This window comes from Salvelinus alpinus, chromosome 1 (assembly GCF_045679555.1).
Source record: "Salvelinus alpinus chromosome 1, SLU_Salpinus.1, whole genome shotgun sequence".
Classification (NCBI taxonomy): domain Eukaryota; kingdom Metazoa; phylum Chordata; class Actinopteri; order Salmoniformes; family Salmonidae; genus Salvelinus; species Salvelinus alpinus.
This window is the reverse complement of record NC_092086.1, coordinates 68638963-68660791: the sequence shown is the minus strand read 5'-3', so window position 1 is coordinate 68660791 and position 21829 is coordinate 68638963. Positions and strand designations below refer to the sequence as shown.

Genomic DNA, 21829 nt, shown 5'->3' with positions numbered 1-21829 from the left:
TACGCTGTACGTAGATATTCCATTAAAAATCAGTCGTTTCCAGCTACAATAGTCATTTACAACATTAACAATGTCTGCACTGTATTTCTGATCAATTTGATGTTATTTTAATGGACAAAACATGTGCTTTTCTTTAAAAAACAAGGCCATTGCTAAGTGACCCCAAACTTTTGAACGGTAGTGTAAATTAATCACTAATCACATTAAATATATAATGATCTTCAGAAATTACTTTGTCAAAGCAACAAAATAACCAGGGCTTTACAATGATGGTGAAAACTTTGAGTAGTTTTGGGGATAAGTGGTTTAAAAACTTCCTGTAAGTGACTCAGGGTTGATGGTCAGGGTTGATTTTTCTTGCTAATTGTGATGGTCATCATCAAATGACATATGTTACACGATATGATACATCATTCTTTCACATCATACTCTTTTGCAGGGGTCAAAGTAAGCCAATACGGTCTGGTATGGCGTACCTGACAAAGAATTGTGCTGGTACAGCGTACCGGTAAAACATGAGCATATCACAATAATTATAACAAAGATGACAAGAAAACTGTCGGTTAGTACACCATAATTAATCATCACCTCCGGTCAGCCGCAAGCGCGTGAACACATAGGTTGTCCCGCACCATGAATAAATTAGGTCTACTTTCACCCCTGCTCTTTTGAATGGAACTGTGCACATGCCTGTCTGTCTGTCTCAATCATTGAGACAGTCAGTCTGTCCATCCATCCTTCCTGTCCATCTCTCTGTGTCTCATTAACCACTCTCGGAGTTTCCTGTTTGCTATGCCCTCCTTCAGGTGGATGAGATCAAATCCAAAGAGCGCACCATCTTCTCTCTGGAGAAGGAGCTGGAGAATGCCATTGGCTTGCTGCAGAAGATGCAGATGCAAAAGGATGCCCTGGATGACCAGCTGTTCCTGGTCAAGGAGGCAGAGTGTAACCTGGGCAGCCCCAAGAGAGAGATCCCCGGGCGGGCTGGGGACGGGGCGGAGCACTGTGGCAGCCCGGTACGACATAGAAAGGCAGAGGGGAACTTGGAAATGGTACAAAACAGATTCTAGAAATGTAATAATGAAGCCAATTCAAAAGAAAATGGAAATGAATGGGACAATTAACCGATAATGAGCGATAAAATACTGTAGGCCTATACTAGTTTACGCAGCTTATGCGGAAAAAGCTTGAGAAGAATGACATGAATAAGTGGTCAGAAATATACTTTTAAGGACAGGATTAAATTAGCCTGCAATTCGAATCACGCCGATCACCTCATCCATACAGAGCAACATGGTCTTTGCACATTGCAGGACAATGCTCAAACTGCTTTCACACAGCGTCGTTTCACACAGAACATGGCCGTTCTCTATATGAAAGTTGTATCACTCATACAATACCACAATTTGAATACCAAAAGCCGCACTCCGTAGTAGAAGTCTTCACAGATCCACCTGTACCCTAATACCCGAAACCCGATCCGCGGATCTAGAAGTCTAAATAATGTCACGGGTCTGGGTCGGATCTGATATGACTGTCACGGGGCTCGGGTATGTGTTATTTTCACTTGTCTGAAAGGCCGTACAGATCCGAACGCTACTGCTGCAGTAGAGAGAGAGAGAGAGAGAGAGACTTTTTATAATTTATGCTGCCGCTCTTGCTTTTCACAAGAGTGGAGCGTGGTGCATGTACTGTAGCTTGTTGTTGTTGTTGATGTTGGCCAATCATAAGGTAAAATTACGGAATTAAAAGTTAAAGGAGAAAGATAGGCTACAATGACCAAGAGCCAACAGGTAGGCTGCTACTTAGTATTCTGAATGGAGTTGTTGTTATTTGTAATTGTATGATGAGAAAGTGCATGCACTGCAGCCTCAGTTAGCCTAGCTAGCTAACATTAGCTAGCTTAACTAGCTTCTCCTGGGTTGATACAGTCAAGACAGATATTACGTAATCATATATCATGGTAAATAACCTATTTATGGCAACTACTAGTTTACTATAGTGCGAGTCGGCTTAGTTGGTTGCTGTCTCTCATCTCTTCCTCTCTCATCCCTCCCCTCCCCTCACTCACAGTACGGCCCTTCCCCCGCATGCTAGAGCGGGACCTCTCTCTCCCTCCTCTCCCGCTTTATCAGCTCTGGTTAATAAAGTAGCTTAAAAAAAATGTGGACCCGTGAAGACGTCTACTCCATAGTGCCCCACCAACAGAATTCTAAATGTAGGGCAAATGCATCCCTTAATTTCTTAATCTGCAAATATCACTTTTTATGCTACATGTGTAGTGCTCAAGGAATTACTTTGTATGAGAGCAATAAAACATGACCAAAACAGTAGTAGTAGTAGATATTTTGTCAAATGAAAACCACAACAAACGAGTATTCAGAGGCCTACCTGCTAGAATAAGACAAGCTTCTGTCTGGTACTGAACAAAGAACTGAAGGAAGGGCTCTGAAGAGCATTGTTTCTGAAGACTGCTGGTCAGTCAATAAGTCTGTGAGGTTTCAATGCAGTCTCACATTCTGGGTTAGTGGTCTGCTCGAAAATCACTACATGACAGAAAACAACTGTTTTTGGCCAATATTTCTAGAGAGATGTGACTGATGAATACAAAGAATTACCCAATAAGTGAACTCCAAAAATAAATGTCCCAGAAACGTATAAAATGATCAAACTACATTTTCCTGAAAAAAGAAATGCCCCAAACATCTTATTATTCAATGTATAATACATGTAATTGAAATAATTGATTATATTATAGAACATAATATAACTTTGTACTGTTGTCGCTGTGTCGAAAACTGCATCCAAGAGTGAATGTAGTGTGTTGCAAGATACCAGTGAGCTAACAGTGTGTTCGGTTTGAACAACCTAGGACATGCGCAGGAACCAAAGGCGCATGGCTGACCTCAACTCCACCATCCGCAAGCTGGAGGACCGCAACTCACTGCTAGTGGATGAGAGGAATGAACTGGTATGACCTGGTCACTCTGAACTCTCCATGCCTGGCAGAGAATCACATCTTAATCCCCTGTCACTGAACAATAACAATCCGTCTTAATCTGGATTCCTTAAACACGTAATGAATTTATCTTGCAAAGGAGTTACAATTACAGTATGGAGTCCCCTGCCAAGTTGACACACTGGACCGAGCTGAACTCTTTATGCCTCCTTCTCTCTTCCCTTCCCTCCCCTTCTATTCTATCATCATTGCCACCTCTCTCTCTCTCTCTCTCTCTCTCTCTCAGCTAAAGCGTGTGCGGGAGTCGGAGAAGCAGTGCAAGCCCATGCTGGAAAAGAACAAGATGCTGAACAAGAGGAACGATGACCTCAGCCAGACCCTGCAGCGCATGGAAGAGAAACTCAAAGGCCTGGCCAAAGAGAACCTGGAGATGGTGAGTGGCAAGGACATAGAATTACAGACCCTTGACTTAAATGGGGAATTCCCACTCTAGTAACTCTATTTATATGTCGAGTGTCATCATCACACAGATCTCAACTCAACCAGGGCTCCAATAGTTTAGTACAGGCATAGCATGCCTCAATAGCTCAGTGTTTACGAAGACTGTCTGCAACACATTGGCTATGATTACAGTCCTTGTCATAGTAAAGTAAATGGAACCAAAGCATTAAAGTCTGCATTAGTCTTGTAGATTTAGAAGTGCATTATATTGTGGCTTGGGCCTCGGTACCCTAACCACCACACGTATTCATTATTCATGATGAGCACATGCTGAGAGATGGAGAAGGTTCTAACTCCCGTACAACTGGTTCCACTCTGCATGTGTGTGTAGAAGGAGAAGATCAGCTCCCACCCACCGCTGAAGAAATCCAACTGTAAGTCTCTGAATGATCTGGACCAGGCACATGACGACCAGGAGATTGAGTTCCTTAAGCTGCAGGTACTGGAGCAGCAGAGCATCATCGACGAGCTGACAAGAGTGAGTTGTCCTTTTCGAAATATGACTTCACCACCAACAATAGGTTTATTTTGGGGATGTTCACATTTTTTTTTTCAAAGTAAAAATCGTGCGAATACGTTTTGTCAAATAGGCTTTCACTTCTAAAACGATCAAAGGTGTTGATTTACTAATCTCGGTGGTACCCAGAACCAAATGTTGTCTGTACTGGCCAGATAACATTTACTGTACATTAGCAGTCTGTCACAAGAGACAATTGCTTTACTATCTAAATGAAGCATTAAGAGAACTGGTGCACACGCAGTATTTTGTTCTTTGCCCGAATACAAATGATCAAACGAAACATATCCATGGTTGCTAAAGTTGTATGTTTGTTTGTTGGTAGTTCTGATATACTCGGTGTCTTTCAGGATAGGGAAAAGCTCCTGCGGAAGAAGAGGCATAAACGAAGCAACAGGCAGATAAAGGTAGAGGAAGCCACGCTTGCACGTGAATGTGTTTCTCTTTATAGGAGAACCAAGTAAACAAGATCAATACCACAATACAGTCATCTGCCTCGGGAAATCTCTTCATTTCCAAACAATCCTATGATCTCTCCCTACACAGAGGCACATTGTAGTGGACACCTTCTTCGGATACGATGAGGAATCCATGGACTCGGAGACGTCCTCTGTGGCTTCGTTTCGCATGGACCGCACCCCAGCCACTCCCGATGAAGACCTGGATGAGGTGAGACCTGTTCACGTCACAGGAAATAGACACAGACCCTGGGTGGGGAGGGAACTTTATTTACGATAAGTGATCAATAACCTTTGCATAAGCACCCGTAGCAAATCAGCATCCATGCAATATTTAGTAGTTTAGCAGACGCTCTTATCCAGCGCAACTTACAGGAGCAATTAGGTTTAAGTGCCTTGCTCAAAGGCACATTGACAGATTTTTCACCTAGTCGACTCGGGGATTCAAAACAGCGACCTTTCGGTTAGTGGCCCAACGGTCTTAACCACTAGGCTACCTGCCACGTCATGCACTTTCCCTTCTGTCTTTCTGAACCAATGTGTTTCTACTCTCTCTATCTATCATTTCTCATCCTGGCTTTCCCCTCACGCTCCCCTGTTCCCAATGTCTTCTCTCTAACCCCGGGGTCCGTCCATCAACACAGGGACTGGCTAACGAGGAGTCGGAGCTGCGCTTCAGGCAGCTGACCAGAGAATACCAGGCCTTACAGAGGGCATACGCCCTGCTACAGGAACATCAAGGGGGCCTTCTAGACGCTGAGATGGAAGCTAAGGTACAGTCGACCTGCCATTCGTTTTCAGTTACATGTCACCCGCATAAGATTGTATTTTTGCATTATCTGGGGCAATAGGGATGCAGTCGTGCCAGATGTGTTTCTGTATTCAGTAAAATTGTGTATAAGACTGCATACAGACTATATACTCCACTACAACTATCACTGCCCATGTGTTCTATAACAGCAGCATCCGTCACATACGGCTGTATCAAGTGGTTGATGTTAATGGGGATATGTTGTGGGTCACAGGCTCAGGAGCAGCTCCATGCAGACGTTCTCAGGTACAAGGCCAAGATAGAAGACCTGGAGAAGGAGCTCGCCCACAAAGGACAGGTAAAGGACATTATCCCACAGACCAACACTAAGACATGGGCTGCATTCCAAATGGCACCCTTATTTCATATTATATACGGTACAATCAATCAATCAAATGTATTTATAAAGCCCATTTTACATCAGCAGATGTCACAAAGTGCTATACAGAAACCCAGCCTAAAACCCCAAACAGCAAGTCATGCAGATGTAGAAGCACGGGGGCTAGGAAAAACCCCCTAGAAAGGCAGGAACCTAGGAATTAACCTAGAGAGGAACCAGGCTCTGAGGGGTGGCCAGTCCTCTTCTGGCTGTGCCGGGTGGAGATTATAAGAGTACATGGCCATTTAAGGCCAGATTGTTCTTCAAGATGTTCAAACGCTCATAGATGACCAGCAGGGTCAAATAATAATCAGTGGTTGTAGAGGGTGCAACAGGTCAGTACCTCAGGAGTAAATGTCAGTTGGCTTTTCATAGCCGAGCATTCAGAGGTCGAGACAGAAGGTGCAGTAGAGAGAGAGAGTCGAAAACAGCAGGTCCGGGACAAGGTAGCACGTCCGGTGAACAGGTCAGGGTTCCCTAGCCACAGGCAGAACAGTTCAAACTGGAGCAGTAGCACGACCAGGTGGACTGGGGACAGCCAGTAGTCATCAGGCCAGGTAGTCCTGAGGCATGATCCTAGGGCTCAGGTCCTCTGGGAGGGGAGGGAGAGAGGGAGAGAGAGAGAATTAGAGAATTAGAGGGAGCATACTTAAACTCACACAGGACACCAGATAAGACAGGAGAATTACACCAAATATAACAGACTGACCCTAGCCCCCGGCACATAGACTATTGCAGCATAGATACTGGAGACTGAGATACGGGTGGGTCGGGGGACACTGTGGCCCCATCCAACGATACCCCCGGACAGGGCCAACCAGGCAGGATATAACCCCACCCACTTTGCCAAAGCACAGCCTGCACACCACTAGAGGGATAACAACCAATTGAAAATGGTAGGAATTGAAAATGGTAACAGGGCGAAGATATGGTACTTGTGGGTATGCGGACAGAGCATAGGCTCTTACCACCCTGAGACAAAGCTGAGTATAGCCCACAAAGTTCTCCTCCACCGCACGGAAGACAGGAAGTTCACGTCTGTGACTCAACCCACTCAAGTGACGCACCCCTCCTGTACTTCTTTTGACCAGGGTCCATAGGGCTATGTCTGGTCAAAAGTAGTACACTATGGGGTGCCATTTGGGACACATCCTATGACATAGAGGAAGGCGATACACAATGTCCCAGTCTCTGAATTACTGCACATGGATGGCTTGTACTGTACTGTATGTGACCATAGTTATTATGCAATTATTTACATACTAGGAGTACCAAATGTAACGGGGCTGTGAAAATGTGAAAACTCCAGAGTTGGACTGTCAATAGTGATTAGTCTTGGGGACTGAGAGGAAAAGTCAATGAATGGTTTTGATTCTGTTGCCGCACAACAGTGAAGAACAATTTTGAGTTTGGGTTGTGATTGACGCTAGGATTTCATACAGTGTGGGTCAGTTAACAAACGTAAATGCTATCCATGATGGGATAGCTATGATATCTATCTGCGGGATATGTTCGATTTTGTATAACACTTCAGTATGCTGTAACCATAGAAATAGAATGAGTAGACTGGGCATAGAACCTCTGACCATGGCAAACTCATTGGTACACTCATTCTAATTCTATGGCTGCAAGTATAGATGTACTCTCTTAATTTGACCAGTTTCTCACAGCAGCAACAGGACTTTTGAATTATTCTGTGTGTTATAATTATATGGCATTTTTTTGGTTGTTGATACGATTTTCCTGAGGGCGAATCAAGTCAGAAATGTTAAAGTGGGAATTACAAGACTTTTTAAAACTCGAAAACACTACAGGTTTACATTTCCTGCGGCGCAGAAAAAATTATATTTTCGACAACAGAGTGATCAAGTTAAGTACATCTGCAAGATGTACTCATCCCTCATTGAAACCTGGTTCTCCTCTCGCAGGACTCCAAGTGGGTAGAGGAGAAACAGCTGTTCTTCAGGAGGAATCAGGAGCTGCTGGATAAGGTCTGTCCTGCTGTGACATCATTGATATGATAGCAATATTGCATTACACTATGCATCATTATTTACTTTTGTATTTTAAAGTCAACTCGCTTTGTCCTCCACCAATGTCCGCTAGCAAGAAGGGTGATACACGGTAGTCATTTTGGATCTGAACATTCACCATGCACCACTTGATATTGTGTAGGGTATGGAAGTCCATGCTACTGGCAGGCTCTGACCTTCATGCTATCCCTCTGGTCTTCTGCAGGTGGAGAAGTTGGATGGAAAATGTAGTCGACAGCAACAGGAGCTGCAAGACTCCAAGGACCAGAATGAGCTCCTGGAATTCAGAATACTGGAACTAGAGGTGAGGACGTCGGACGTTCAGGCTGCTGCACAGACACTATGGAAGCTCTAGTCTTTAGTTTTAGTTTTTAAGCTCTAGTTTTTTTTATTGCTAATTTACCTAACGTGGACAATTTGTGTTACTACCTTACACAAGCTTGCATTTTCAAAACATAACATTTAGTGGAATTATACATCCTTTTTACCTCAGATTAGTGATGTTAATATAACAGTTTATAGTCATCAAGATGATGCTACATTGATGCTACAATATCTTTGGTTTGGTACTGTTGGTTTTATCAAACACGCCTGTCTGTCGCATGACTTAGAAAACTCAAATGGCATAAATAATTCGGAGCAATCTCTGTATAAAAATCACTGACCACAAACAAATACACGGATTTGACAGTAAAGCTGTCACTCAAATGAAAGCCAACCTCTGTCACTATGTAGAACTACCTGTGAGGTGATGATTTGTTGAAATGATCCAATGAAAAAAGTGTTGCATTTCCTTTTCGTATTGGCCATCTACCGTAAACAGATTAGTTGATACATGGCTGCCATAGGTTCTCATCGATCGACAAGTAAATGTAATTTACACAAGTTCGTTGTGGTTTGTCTTTTAGAAGAGCACAAAAGGTACATGTCATTATTGTCCAAGTTCCATTGATTTCAATACAATATCTATGCGATTAATTTGCGTGCACTATTGATTCATGGTTCATGTGCAGTTTATAAGGTACTAATTTAGAAAAAATACAAGGACTCTGAACACAAGTGTGACACGTACAGTGGGGAGAACAAGTATTTGATACACTGCCGATTTTGCAGGTTTTCCTACTTACAAAGCATGTAGAGGTCTGTAATTTTTATCATAGGTACACTTCAACTGTGAGAGACGGAATCTAAAACAAAAATCCAGAAAATCACATTGTATGATTTTTAAGTAATTCATTTGCATTGTTTTGTGTGTACACAAATATTTAGATACATTCCAAACATTATATCAGTAATGCTGAGCGATTAACCAAAATGTTGGTTATTTTCGGGTTTTAAACAACTAAATGACAACTAATTTTGTTCGGGTTATTTTTGTGAGCGCAACGCTCAGTTTCTCTAAAATCAGATCAAGTCCGAACTGTGCGATGTAGTAGGGAGTTGTAGTTTTCAACAGGCCAATATTCTACATGGTTTAGCACAGAAAACGTGGTAATTAATTACATTGACCATAATCAACCATAATCAAGGACTCCTTGTCCTGTCTGAGACGGAGAGAACAGACAGAAGAACGTGCGATTAAGAGGGATGGAGAGCAGTTGCTTTGTGAGGTATCTTTATCTGAAAATACATGATCTACGATTGATAGTTGGTATTCAGCAGTCAATCAAGTATGCCTTATTTAATTTGAAGAACTACTAAAATAGTTCTAATAGTAATTTTGTCAGACAGCATAGGCAGCAGCTCTTTGGAGATGAGATGATGGAATTAAATATTCAAGTTGTCAAATAGGCCTAAAACAAATGTAATATATGCAATTTGAATAAATGGTAAATAAGTGATAATCAGTAATGGGCAGTCACTACCATCATGGGACTTTTAGTAATTGTTTCATTCTACGTTGTTACAGCATTCAACCCAAATAATGCATAGTGCATTTAATGTCCCCCCCAAAATGATCAAAATCGAAATCCGTGATTGTTTTTAAAATAATCGAACTGAAACCGAACCGGCCTCAAAAAGTACTAATCGCTCAGCACTAATATCCGTCTTGTCTCTGGGACCTGTATTCCTCCCCTTCCCCCAATGGCCAGGCTCAGACAGGCTCGGAACAGGGCTTTGTGCATTCTGTGCTGCAGTGCAGATACTGCAATAAGCCCCCAAAAGAACAGTGCTTCCATCTACTGGATAGAGAACAAAACAGCAGGAAATGTCCCTCCACTGACTCCCTCCGCTGTCTTCTTTGTCCAACCATTCAATCAATTTAACCAATGCTGTTAAATGATTCAGTAAATGACTTGTTCCTCCTGTAGGAGCGTGAGCGGAAATCCCCTCCGTTTAATCATCTCCGCATGCATCCGTTCTCCGAGGGTGTCAGCGCCCTGCAGATCTACTGCATGAAGGAAGGAGTGAAGGTATAACCCGTCTCAGCAATGTCTCATTAGTATTACAAGACATTATATTTTGTCTTTCTGCAAAGCAATCTTAGGTGAAATAGGATGCTGATGGTTTATTTTGATCCTTCCCCAGGATGTCTGTATACCTGACCTGATCAAGCTGCTAGACATTCTGGGTGATAACGGGGTAAGCTTGCTTGGAAGGGCTCTATAACATGTTATTACTGATGTTTTTGCAAATAAAAATGCACTCCTCCTTTGCGTGAAGACTTGAAAATCAGGCTTGTTTAACCTTTTATTTTATTAATTTTTTAGAACTTGCGAAATGAGGAGCAAGTGGCCATTATTCAAGCGAGCACTGTCCTCTCTCTTGCTGAAAAGGTATGCAAATACAATTCAAATATTGATGCTTAGTTCAGAGTAACTTGTAAGCAATTAGAATAGCCATTTAAATGGCATTGTTTCTTATCTGCGTTTTGTTGTCTTTGTCTCCCCCTAGTGGATACAACAGATCGAGGGCACAGAGGCAGCGCTGCATCAGAAGATGATGGATCTGGAGCTAGAGATGGTGAGTCCCTTCTCCGTTCACATCACTCACTCACAGTCACTTCACACGGACTCGGCTTGACTTGAGAAGTGTTTACTCGGTTCCTTGAAATGAAAGTGCCAGATTTCTGTGCACAATACGATGGAAGAGATGCTCAAAGAACTGTAATTTCTGAGTTGTACATAAGTACAAAAAATACTTCCGAATTCGAAGGCGTGTAGACAACATTACCTATCACTAACCGTTGCGTGATGTTATTGACTGGTGAGGTTGGTACGGAGTTCTTCAGCCACAGTATTGCGATCAGAGCACTGACCAGAGAGAACTGTCCTCCACAGGAGATGTTCTGCAAGCAGAAAGGCTATTTGGAGGAGGAGCTGGATTACAGGAAGTCAGCCCTGGATCAGGCCTACGTGGTGAGTGCCCTCCAGCTGCATTCCTACTCATTCAGCCACCTACCTTTAAATACAGGCTTACTTTTTTATTGGCCTCAAATGTATTACATTTAATATGCGGTTTGAACATACTGTGAGTGTAACATAAATGTGTGTTTGTGTGTGTGTGTGTGTGTGTGTGTGTGTGTGTGTGTGTGTGTGTGTGTGTGTGTGTGTGTGTGTGTGTGTGTGTGTGCGTGTGTGTGTGTGTGTGTGTGTGTGTGCGTGCGTTGTGCGTGCATGCGTTTGTGCATTCGCGCATGCAATCCATACACCTCTCCCCTAGCCAGTACCGACTTACTATAAATGATGAATATCTACACGTATCATTATCGTCACTGTAGCTAACTCCCGCCCTTGACCTCGCCCCGCAGCAAATCCAGGAGCTGGAGGCTACTCTGTACAACGCACTGCAGCAGGATAAGGTGATCGGATACGGCGAGCCTCTCAGTGACATGCAGAAGGATGAGCTTCGTACGTCCGTGGAGAAGTTACGCAGGCAGATGCTGAGGAAGAGCAGAGAGTTCGACTGTCAGGTCTTGGCTGAGAGGATGGAGCTGCTCCACCAGGCCCATCAGGTACAATATACAATCATATGTGAGCCACCACCTGGGTCCGTTCCTATGTAGCAACATTTGAAATGATGTGTTCCTACGTTGGATAAAACCCCATTTTTGAGAAAATGGCCCGTGAATGTTTTGTTGTACCTACTGGAGAGCTACACTACCGTTCAAAAGTTTGGGGTCGCTTAGAAATGTCCTTGTTTTTGAAAGAAAAGCACTTTTATTTGTCCATTAAAATAACATCAAATTGATCAGAAATACAGTGTAGACATTGTTAATGTTGTAAATGACTATTGTAGCTGGAAAATTATGATTTTTAATGGAATATCTACATAGGCTTACAGAGGCCCATTATCAGCAACCATCACTCCTGTGATTCCAATGGCACGTTGTGTTAGCTAATCCAAGTTTATCATTTTAAAGGCTAATTGATTATTAGAAAACCCCTTTGCAATTATATTAGCACAGCTGAAAACTGTTGTACTGATTAAAGAAGCAGTAAAACTGGCCTTCTTTAGACTAGTTGAGTATTTGGAGCATCAGCATTTGTGGGTTCGATTACAGGCTCAAAATGGCCAGAAATAAAGAACTTTCTTCTGAAACTCATCAGTCTATTCTTGTTCTGAGAAATGAAGGCTATTCCATGCGAGAAATTGCCAAGAAACTGAAGATCTCGTACAATGCTGTGTACTACTCCCTTCACAGAACAGCGCAAACTGTCTCTAACCAGAATAGAAAGAGGAGTGGGAGGCCCCGGTGCACAACTGAGCAAGAGGACAAGTACATGTCTAGTTTGAGAAACAGACGTCTCACAAGTCCTCAACTGGCAGCTTCATTAAATAGTACCCGCAAAACCCCAGTCTCAACGTCAGCAGTGAAGAGGTGACTCAGGGATGCTGGCCTCTGTCCATATCTGTGTTCTTTTGCCCATCTTAGTCTTTTATTTTTATTGGCCAGTCTGAGATATGGCTTTTTCTTTGCAACTCTGAATACTGTGTCTCAGAAGCTTCTGTCCATGAGTGATGCAACTCGGGGGAAAAAAGCATTAAAGACAGAGTTAATGAGTCCACCCATGATGGGCTATTAGAAGGATAATAGACTCTTGCCAAGTTGATTTCTATTTTTAGGGACTTGAAATGTATTAGTGGATGTTTGCCTACTAATGATAATGACATGAAGAAGGAGATCAAGAAGGAGGGTAGGGGGAGCAAGCTCTTATTACAGTATGTGTGATTAATCGGTTTTCTGACCATTTCGAACAGTGTGAACACAACACATACAATAATAATTTACAAACAAATTATAATCCATCCTATATAGTCTGTTCTAACGAAAAAGGTTTTAAAGTCTTTAGTACAGCCAAGATTAAAAACAGCTGAATTCATTCCTGATTTCAATTGTTTTACCTGACATGTTGCGGTTTATTTATTGTTTAATTACTCAAGGCTCTCTTCTCTGTGCTGGAGTGCTTTTAAGAATTTGATGGTATAGCAATAGCCTATGAAACTTCACATTAACTTGACTCGTCTCTCTTCATTTTTACCCACAAACAAAATCACTAGTAGTCCCATGTAGCTTGGTAGAGTGAGGTGCTTGCAACTCCCACAGGGGAAAAATATGGAAAAGTACAGAAATGTGTGCGCTCAAGTAAGTTGCTATCATATTGTGTTTTATTATTGGCAGTGTAATTTAGCAGCTTTGACATGCATCGTCCAAATTACGGCTGAAGGGCGATCTAATGTCGACGTCCCGGCGACATCTTGCCAATGTGCTAACGCTCTCCATACTACATCGGCCCGATTGTATGTATTTTGTATACATCGGGTAGAAGTCGGCGAGATGTATGTGTGCTGTCTGGGGTGATGACATGCACAAATGCATGAATGATCGATTGATATATTGAAGTAGGCCTTTAGGCCAATATATATGTAAGTCATGTTAAGACAGACTCTTAGTCCTACAGCTCCAAGTCATTTCAAGAAAAACTTTTAACCCACATGTCCCTGAATTTACCGAAACATGTGTATTTTACACTCTAGCAGTAGGCCTACATTAAGATACATATCATAAAAGACAAAAACTTACTGAGCATTTCATCCTCAAAGCGCCATGAAGGTCTGCTGGCCATCCTCAAAGCGCCATGAAGGTCTGCAGGCCATGAAGGTCTGCTATACATATTAGCAGTGAAATAAAAAAACGAGTAGCCTACCAATAGCCGCCAGTCTAATAAATCAATGTAATATACACAATCACAAAGAAATCCATTAATATTTTGTTTAGGAAGGTCATAAAAAAAACGTGACACTAAGACAATTTGTTTCAAGTGAACAGAATGGCATGTTTTAAGATGTATTTCTCTATGCTATAGTAGCCGAGGCTATGGTTGCTTCATGTCCACGAAATTAATTAACTTGTCATGCTCTTTCAGATAGGGTGTAGCAATCGAAACGTCTGGCCTAGCATGGACCTCTGTAGGATTATTTGGGAAAGTAAGCAAGCGCCAACAAGCTTCATAAAGACGCCCTCAAAGATGTCCTTTGGTGGTTTCAACGAGCATTAACGGCAACGATGGCTGACAGTAAAATACTATGACGTTGTGCACTGTAACATGCTGTACCATAGCGCAGCATGCTGCGAGCTGTGCTGCAGTATGATGCAACTTTTTAAAAGAGGAACCACTGTACACGCCATTTGATGACTTAACATGAGGGATGACTCAACAGGTGCGGCCAGTCAATTGGACTTGTAGCTAAAGTGGTTCAGTGAACTTGGTCATTCCTCCAATTCAGTGCCTTTTGAGATGTGTAACTTGGTACAAAATAAACTTTTAATTTCACCTAATTTTGACATTCTGTCATAAAGAGCACAGCTCAATAAAAAACACGTTTTTCCATCTCAAGAGGTGAAATAAAAAAATGACTATAGTAAGTGCCTTTTGAGTGCCAAATAAAGTAACAGGGTTGACCGTAACAGGGTTTTAAGATTTCATCTTAAATCAGCCGTACATCCCCTTGTGACAGGGGAAATTGAAGCTTGTTGTGTGCAACAGGGGAGGGAGAATTGAATGCAAGCTTCACAATTTTTTAAAATTGTTACAACATTTCTAGCCTGTTTATCTACGGGTAACAGGGTTGACGTTTTATGCTTGATCCACTCCGTTTTCCACCAGAAAACACCAGAAAATGCCCATACGCTATGATTTGATTAGTAGATGTTCAATGTTTATTTTATTTAAAAAATAAAAGTTTCACCATATTAAAACGAGTGTTCAGTTCACATAACAGGGTTGACCTTAAAAGGAGGGATAGGGTTTTATTTTTCTTAAAATGAATCAGTAATCACATTAAATTAATATTAATCTTCAGAAATGACTTTGAGAAACTTTGGCGAAATGTTGGGTTTAAGTTGGTTTAAATCTTCCAAAAAGTCACAGAGGCTGCATGGAGGGACATGTCAAAATGCAGAATTTTGGCACTTTATTTTTATAGAAAATCTGATTTCTCGTGTTCTCCCTGTGGTCTATATTAAAGGACACTTCATTGAATATAACTGACTTTTACAATTCGATACTGGTGCACAATTTCTACTTAAAATATCAAAGGGATGCAAAAGGCACTTATTTCGTGGAACGACCCAAATATATGTTTGCTCGATGAGTAGCCTTGTCTGACACTTTATACCTGAAAGTTTGTGTTAGTCCCCAGAGCTCATGTCCAGCTCAGTGGACTTTGCGCCAGACATAGCGTTTTCCTTGATGGCCAAAAAGCTCAATTTTTGTCTCATCTGACCAGAGTACCTTCTTCCATATGTTTGGGGAGTCTGCCTTTTGGCTAACACCAAACGTGTTTGCTTATTTTTTTATTTAAGCCACTCTTCCGTAAAGCCCAGCTCTGTGGAGTGTATGGCTTAAAGTGGTCCTATGGAAAGATACGGCAATCTCCGCTGTGGAGCTTTGCAGCTCATTCAGGGTTATCTTTGGTCTCTTTGTTGCCGCTCAGATTAATGCCCTCCTTGCTTGGTCCGTGAGTTTTGGTGGGCGGCCCTCTCTTGACAGATTTGTTGTGGTGCCATATTCTTTCCATTTTTTAAAATGGATTTAATGGTGCTCCGTGGGATGTTCAAAGTTTTGAATATTTTTTTTATAACCCAACCCTGAACTGTACTTCTCCACAACTGTGTCCCTGACCTGTTTGGAGAGCTCCTTGGTCTTCATGGTGCCACTTGCTTGGTGGTGCCCCTTGCTTAGTGGTGTTGCAGACTTTTGGGCCTTTTAGAACACGTGTATATATACTGAGATCACGTGACAGATCATGTGACACTTAGATTGCACACAGGTGGACTTTATTTAACTAATTATGTGACTTATGAAGGTAATTGGTTGCACCAGATCTTATTTAGGGGCTTCACAGCAAAGGGGTGAATACATATGCACGCACCACTTTTCCGTTTTTAATTTTTTTGAAAATTTTTAAACAAGTTATTTTTTTCATTTCACTTCACCAATTTGGACTATTTTGTGTATGCCCATTACATGAAATCCAAATAAAAATCCATTCAAATTGCAGGTTGTAATGCAACAAAATAGGAAAAAACGCCAAGGGCGATGAATACTTTTGCAAGGCACTGTACCTGTATAAGTCAACATATGACATAAACTCCCTTTGATAATTTAACTTTAGGGATTCACACCTGCACCCACCTTGCTGAAAGAAAGGTCGTTAAAATATGTCCATAAAGAACAGATGGATGACAGGACTTTCACAGATCCCGAAAGTCTGTTCAAAACATAGAGTGCCACACTCACACCTGACATTGACTTGATATTGATACTCTAAGCAGTTGAAACATTTAATAGAACACATCATATGTTTACTTGAATGAACACAAGGTTGTTCAACTCTAAATTGTAGTTTTTAACATGGAACATAGCAGGCTGGGAGATGACGCTGCCGTTGCAGTTCCTCAATGCTACAGAAGAGTGCGATGCTCCATTTATTTACAGTTTACACTGACTGAGTCACTCCAGGGGTAGCAGCATTGTGCCAGCCTCTCACACGCACCCAGCTGGTGAATCACTTACCAGGCCACTCCAAGGGCAAAGCTGTCAGCATCACCAGTCCCATGGTTTCCCAGAAAACATTTATTGTTTCAATAAACCATGCCACAGTCGGATGCTCCAATGGAATGCGAAATGTACCTAAATAATCTTTACTGATACACCAAAACTGTAATACTGAAAATACATCTGTACATGACTGTTTTCCTAACGTTTTCTCTAATGTTTATTTATATTTCCAGTGTTGATTCAAAAACCTATGAAAAATATAAATGTATGGAGCATATTTGTGTTGGCTTGGCACACAGTTGAGCTGTAGCATGCAATGTTACCGTTGAATTAATTTTGTATATTCGCTAAGGGAACAACAATATTTGCTTTACAATCTTTTCAGAGAATCCGGGACTTGGAGGATAAGACAGACATCCAGAGGAGACAAATCAAGGATCTGGAGGAGAAGGTAAAATGGCCGGCAGAGTTATTTACCGTCAGACAGGTTTTGCTCTCTCCTCTCCCCTGTCGGCTATAAACTGACCACATCCCAAATGCCATCCGATTTCCTATCTAATGCACTACTTTTGACCAGAGCCCAATGGGCCCTTACCAGAAGTAGAGCACTATACAGAAAATAGAGTACAATTTGGGACTCACACCCTGTGATGCTTCTGTAACCTGAAGGGGTCTGTTAAAATATGTCATATAATGCGTGGTTATCTCGAAGGTTTTCACCCTGACTGACACTCAGACTACCCTTTCCTCATAGCCACGCACCAGGCAGACCCCTCTGAACCCCACATCACTGACTAGTTAATGAGCCACACATAATGAGGCGTGGCCTGTAGTTCTCCTTCCCTTGTTGCACAATACAGAGGGAAATGAGGGGTTCAGTTATGCCAGGACTTTGGTCATTTCGGAGTTAAAGTTATATACGAACCAAGTTGTACATGACTCAGAGACGCGGCTTGTGTTTTATGCTCTGGTCTACAGACATTCTCAGGTCAACCGAGCTCTACTATAGCTCTGCTATAGCTAGGCTCTGTTATTCACCATAGAGGCTAGGGCTAGCCATAATCAGGACTAGTTCCCCCTACTTAGTAGCACAGTGTCTTTGTAACTTCCTAAAGCTTCCTTTGTTCCTGCCTATGGCTAACACGTCTTCTGTTTTCCCGACTCACTCTCTCTCTCTCTCTCTCTCTCTCTGCAGTTTTTGTTTCTGTTCTTATTCTTTTCTCTTGCCTTTATCATTTGGCCTTGATGTTTTTGACATCTCCTGCAGCAGAGGTAAGTCTGTCCTGGTCGACAAACACAGAGAATCTTCCCTTCCTCCTCTCGGCACTCTGTCTGTTTCCCCTGTTGTTCTCCATCTCCCTCGCGACCATCGGGACCTGTGATAGTCATAGGAGTGAAATCATATAGCTTGTGTAGCCAACATGTCTTTTCACAGTTGTGATTCATAGTTTCACTGTTTAGGGAATCATGCTATATGTAGCTAATCATTTTCCTATTGACACTGGGAGTCATTATTCCCTGGAGCCAACCCATTCTTCCTTAAAAGTTCTGAATAACAGCATTGATTTAGTGCTTACCTTTGTCAGACTGTGACTTTGTGTTCTTGGCATGCAAGCTTAGTTTGGTCTACCAGCTCCTTTGCGGCTTCTATGTTATCTCTATGGATAATGCTACCACCATTGTTACATTGATCTCATACGGTCTCTCTATGTCTCTCTCTCTCTCTCTCTCTCTCTCTCTCTCTCTCTCTCTCTCTCTCTCTCTCTCTCTCTCTCTCTCTCTCTCTCTCTCTCTCTCTCTCTCTCTCTCTCTCTCTCTCTCTCTCTCTCTCTCTCTCTCTCTCTCTCTCTCTCTCTCTCTCTCTCTCTCTCTCTCTGTTTGCAGCCTGGAGATTGTGTTTGTGACTGCAGTGGTTTTAATTTTTGGGGGAAGCGAGTCATCTTTTTGGCTCATGTTGTAATAGTGAGTGGTAATGGACATGGCTGGGAATTCACACCTCTTTGATTTGGGACCTCACTCTGGGGATTCACACCATGTATGCTGCACTGCACTGTCCTGGTCCTTGGAACATGGAACTTCCCTAAACTCGGTGGGGTAACTGGAATAGAAACCTCAGTCGGAAAACACACATACACATTCGCAAACACTCATATACGCTGGACACGCTAACATCAAACATACTGGAAACACACACACACACAAATATAACACACGCACACATACACAGGCAGACAGAGACACGCACACATCACACGTGCGCGCCCACACACACATACGGTACATACACACACCAAACCCACTCACAGACATCAAGGAAACCAAAGTCTGGGAGATCTTATCTCTGCCATGCAGGGGAACGCTACACCACCTACCACCATCCAACTACACCAAGACTACACCCAGACTCCACCCAGACTTCAGACTGCCGACACCCAGACTACACCCAGACTTCAGACTGCCTACACCCAAACTACACCCACACTTCAGACTGCCTACACCCAGACTACACCCAAACTACTCCCAGACTTCAGACTGCCTACACCCAGACTTCAAACTGACTACACCCCGACTATACCCAGACTTCAGACTGACTACAACCTGACTAGACCCAGACAAGAGAGGAAAGGAAAGGCTTCATCAATAGGCCTCACCAGACCACAGAGTCCTTACTCTCTCCCTCCCCTCTCCCTCTTATAAACCCGAACAGACACTAGTATGTGTGAACGCACCCCTTCACAGGAGCGACGAGACCTGACTCAGGGCCCTGTGAGCAGGGTGACTGACCGATCTGATGGTGACTGACTGACTGTTCTCTGACCAGGAGACGCGGGACACGGGACACTCAGGACAATGTATCTCCCCTGGTCGGAAGCAGATCAGGGGACGGCAGAGCGAGAGAGAAGGATGGGAGAGAGAGGATCCACTGACCGGGCTTCTGTTTTGAGACCTTCACTTTCTTTGTTTTAAACCAGTGGACAGAATGGACATCTCGATTTCTACTTCTTTTCCTTTCGGGAACAAAACCAACAGTCCCAGTTGATCCCCATGTACCAAGATTTCCACAGAGAGAAAAAAAGACCCTCTCTATATACATGTGTTGATATGTGCATTGTGTCTTGATGATTTCCTGTAGTTTCTTTCTTTCCTTCCTTCTGTGAATGTGAACGCTGTCCCCTCCACAGTAGAGCTGCTCGGCAGTCTCTAAGTACCACAACGTATGGATTGCTCTGTTTGTTGTGGCGACAGCTGCAAACGAACTCTATTTCCTCGATTGTACTGAACTTAAAAATAATTGCTATAATAATATTTCCCTCCCCCCTTTTCCCTGTCACATTCCCTCTATTTTGTACTCTTTCAAGATAATCAACTGTAGCCTACCAGCAGGAGTTTCATGGTTTATACTGAATGACGTTTAACACTCCCTTTAAAAGAACAGCAAGCTGTAAATACTACATCCTGGTTACCTACCTACATCCTAAACAGCTCTGTCTGATTATGGTCATTGTCATCTCAGCAAAGTGGCCATGAATACTGTACAGTACCTCTTGCAGCAATGACATGTCATTTGCTTTACTCTTTCTCTAACACCTTTTTCAGCACCATGGACACCACAGGGGTTGGTTCTAACCTTCCTGCCCCCCCCTTCTCCAAACTGAAATAGGAGAAAGTTGATGCAATGTATACCTGCCTGGTTCTGCTTCTCTCCTTTCACCCTGACTATGTCCTGGTCCTGCAATATTAACTACCTTCCCCGTCCAACCCCCTCAGCCACATCCACCCGAGCTAGCTTCCCCTCCCGACCCTATTCAGATGCCTAGGAACCTAAGGCATCCCATTACATACCTGTACATACATGAATGTGGCCCGGTTCTGTTACGTTACAATGTAGGGGAATGATTGACACTATTTTGGAGCAAACTCCGCTAACTAGCGATTGCCTTAAATGCGCTATCCCCATCAATTTGTAATTTCTTTTTAACGATTATGATTTTGGTCCGTTAATATGATTACGTAACGTTGTACATTTCTGTTCACCGAGGAATTTGTTTTGTAAATCTTTACCCTCCTGTTTTCCAATGAGAATTTAACGCCCTCCTCTTCTTTCAAGTATATTTTAAAAAACAAAAAAGGGATAATGATGAAAATAAAAGTGAATGGACTTCAGTTTTAAGTGTCTGTGTTTTGGTGACATCTTGTTTCCAAATGTCATTTTTGGTGGCGATTGACTTTTCAGTGACCTGTTTTTACAGTGTGTTTCAGTTGCTCCAGCTCAACAAATAGGACTAATGGAATCCAATGGCACTGACTGAGGTGGGGAAGGAAAATGGGGTCTGGTTGTTAAGGCATATTACTGTGTGTGATGTGCTCTGCATATGGTACACTTGGCCATCAATTGGCAACAGTATCCAAAACATTTCCCTCATACAGTAGCCATTACCTACCAGTAAGTTAGGGACACAATTGTTTATTTTTATTTGCAATACATTATCAACCTCACGTACTGTACATGTTTTGATTGAATGATGTTCTTTGTGTATTTTGACCCTTTTCCTTTTTTAGTAAGTTAACAATTGACATCTGTTTGTGTTATGAAACCCAGTTGACTTGGTTACTGAGGACTTTATGGGAACATTATGGGAATAACAAGTGCTTTTTGGCATTTCACTCAAGCAGAGGTAAAGGTCCCTGTTCTCCCACTAATAGAAAAAGAAGATGTTTCAGCTCCTTGGCACTGAGTTTATACCGTGGCCATCTCAACACAGAACAAAGTCAATCCAGGCTAAGAGTCAGTCTTTTCACTTATCCACTCTGTCCCAAGCTCTGCCAGAATAGAATGGACCCATTGAGAGCTCGGGACTACACCTCTGCCAGAGGCTATCTGCCATGAGTAGACTTTCATCTCTCTCTCTCCATCCACCTTTCAGCATGTACTCTCAATCAAAGAAAGGTCATTCACAGAGACAGAGCTGGTATAGTTAAACACATTTTTTTCAAAAACAATATTTCCGTTCACAAATATACTGTGTCTTCCTGGGACAAAATTAGTGACAGAAGGGGGAAAAAAATAGCATGGCTTAATTCTGCAGGGCTGTTATCAACTCGAAACGAAATCCCAGGTAACATTTTGCTGTGTGTAAACAGACATATTTGTCAGCTGCACCTCAT

The 21829-nt window shown here is 42.5% G+C and overlaps 1 protein-coding gene across 4 annotated transcripts in view; it reads left to right on the top strand.

Moving 5' to 3' along the window:
• LOC139583993 (janus kinase and microtubule-interacting protein 2-like) overlaps positions 1–20827 on the top strand; it is a 39410-nt gene extending 18583 nt beyond the window's left edge. Inside the window, exons 4-22 of one of the 4 annotated variants that reach the window (XM_071415528.1) lie at positions 807–1016; positions 2873–2971; positions 3246–3392; positions 3792–3938; positions 4328–4384; positions 4524–4646; positions 5080–5208; positions 5461–5544; positions 7554–7616; positions 7864–7962; positions 9971–10072; positions 10188–10241; positions 10370–10435; positions 10554–10622; positions 10940–11017; positions 11410–11613; positions 17049–17114; positions 17859–17935; positions 18548–18659. In XM_071415528.1, the coding sequence (XP_071271629.1) occupies positions 807–1016; positions 2873–2971; positions 3246–3392; positions 3792–3938; positions 4328–4384; positions 4524–4646; positions 5080–5208; positions 5461–5544; positions 7554–7616; positions 7864–7962; positions 9971–10072; positions 10188–10241; positions 10370–10435; positions 10554–10622; positions 10940–11017; positions 11410–11613; positions 17049–17114; positions 17859–17909 (1848 nt within the window). In that variant the 3' untranslated portion in view covers positions 17910–17935; positions 18548–18659. Of the gene's footprint in view, positions 1–806; positions 1053–2872; positions 2972–3245; positions 3393–3791; positions 3939–4327; positions 4385–4523; positions 4647–5079; positions 5209–5460; positions 5545–7553; positions 7617–7863; positions 7963–9970; positions 10073–10187; positions 10242–10369; positions 10436–10553; positions 10623–10939; positions 11018–11409; positions 11614–17048; positions 17115–17858; positions 17936–18547 lie in introns of all 4 variants that reach the window. The other 3 variants (XM_071415518.1, XM_071415508.1, XM_071415499.1) reach the window with 3 other exon arrangements.
• The last annotated feature ends 1002 nt before the right edge of the window (positions 20828–21829 follow it).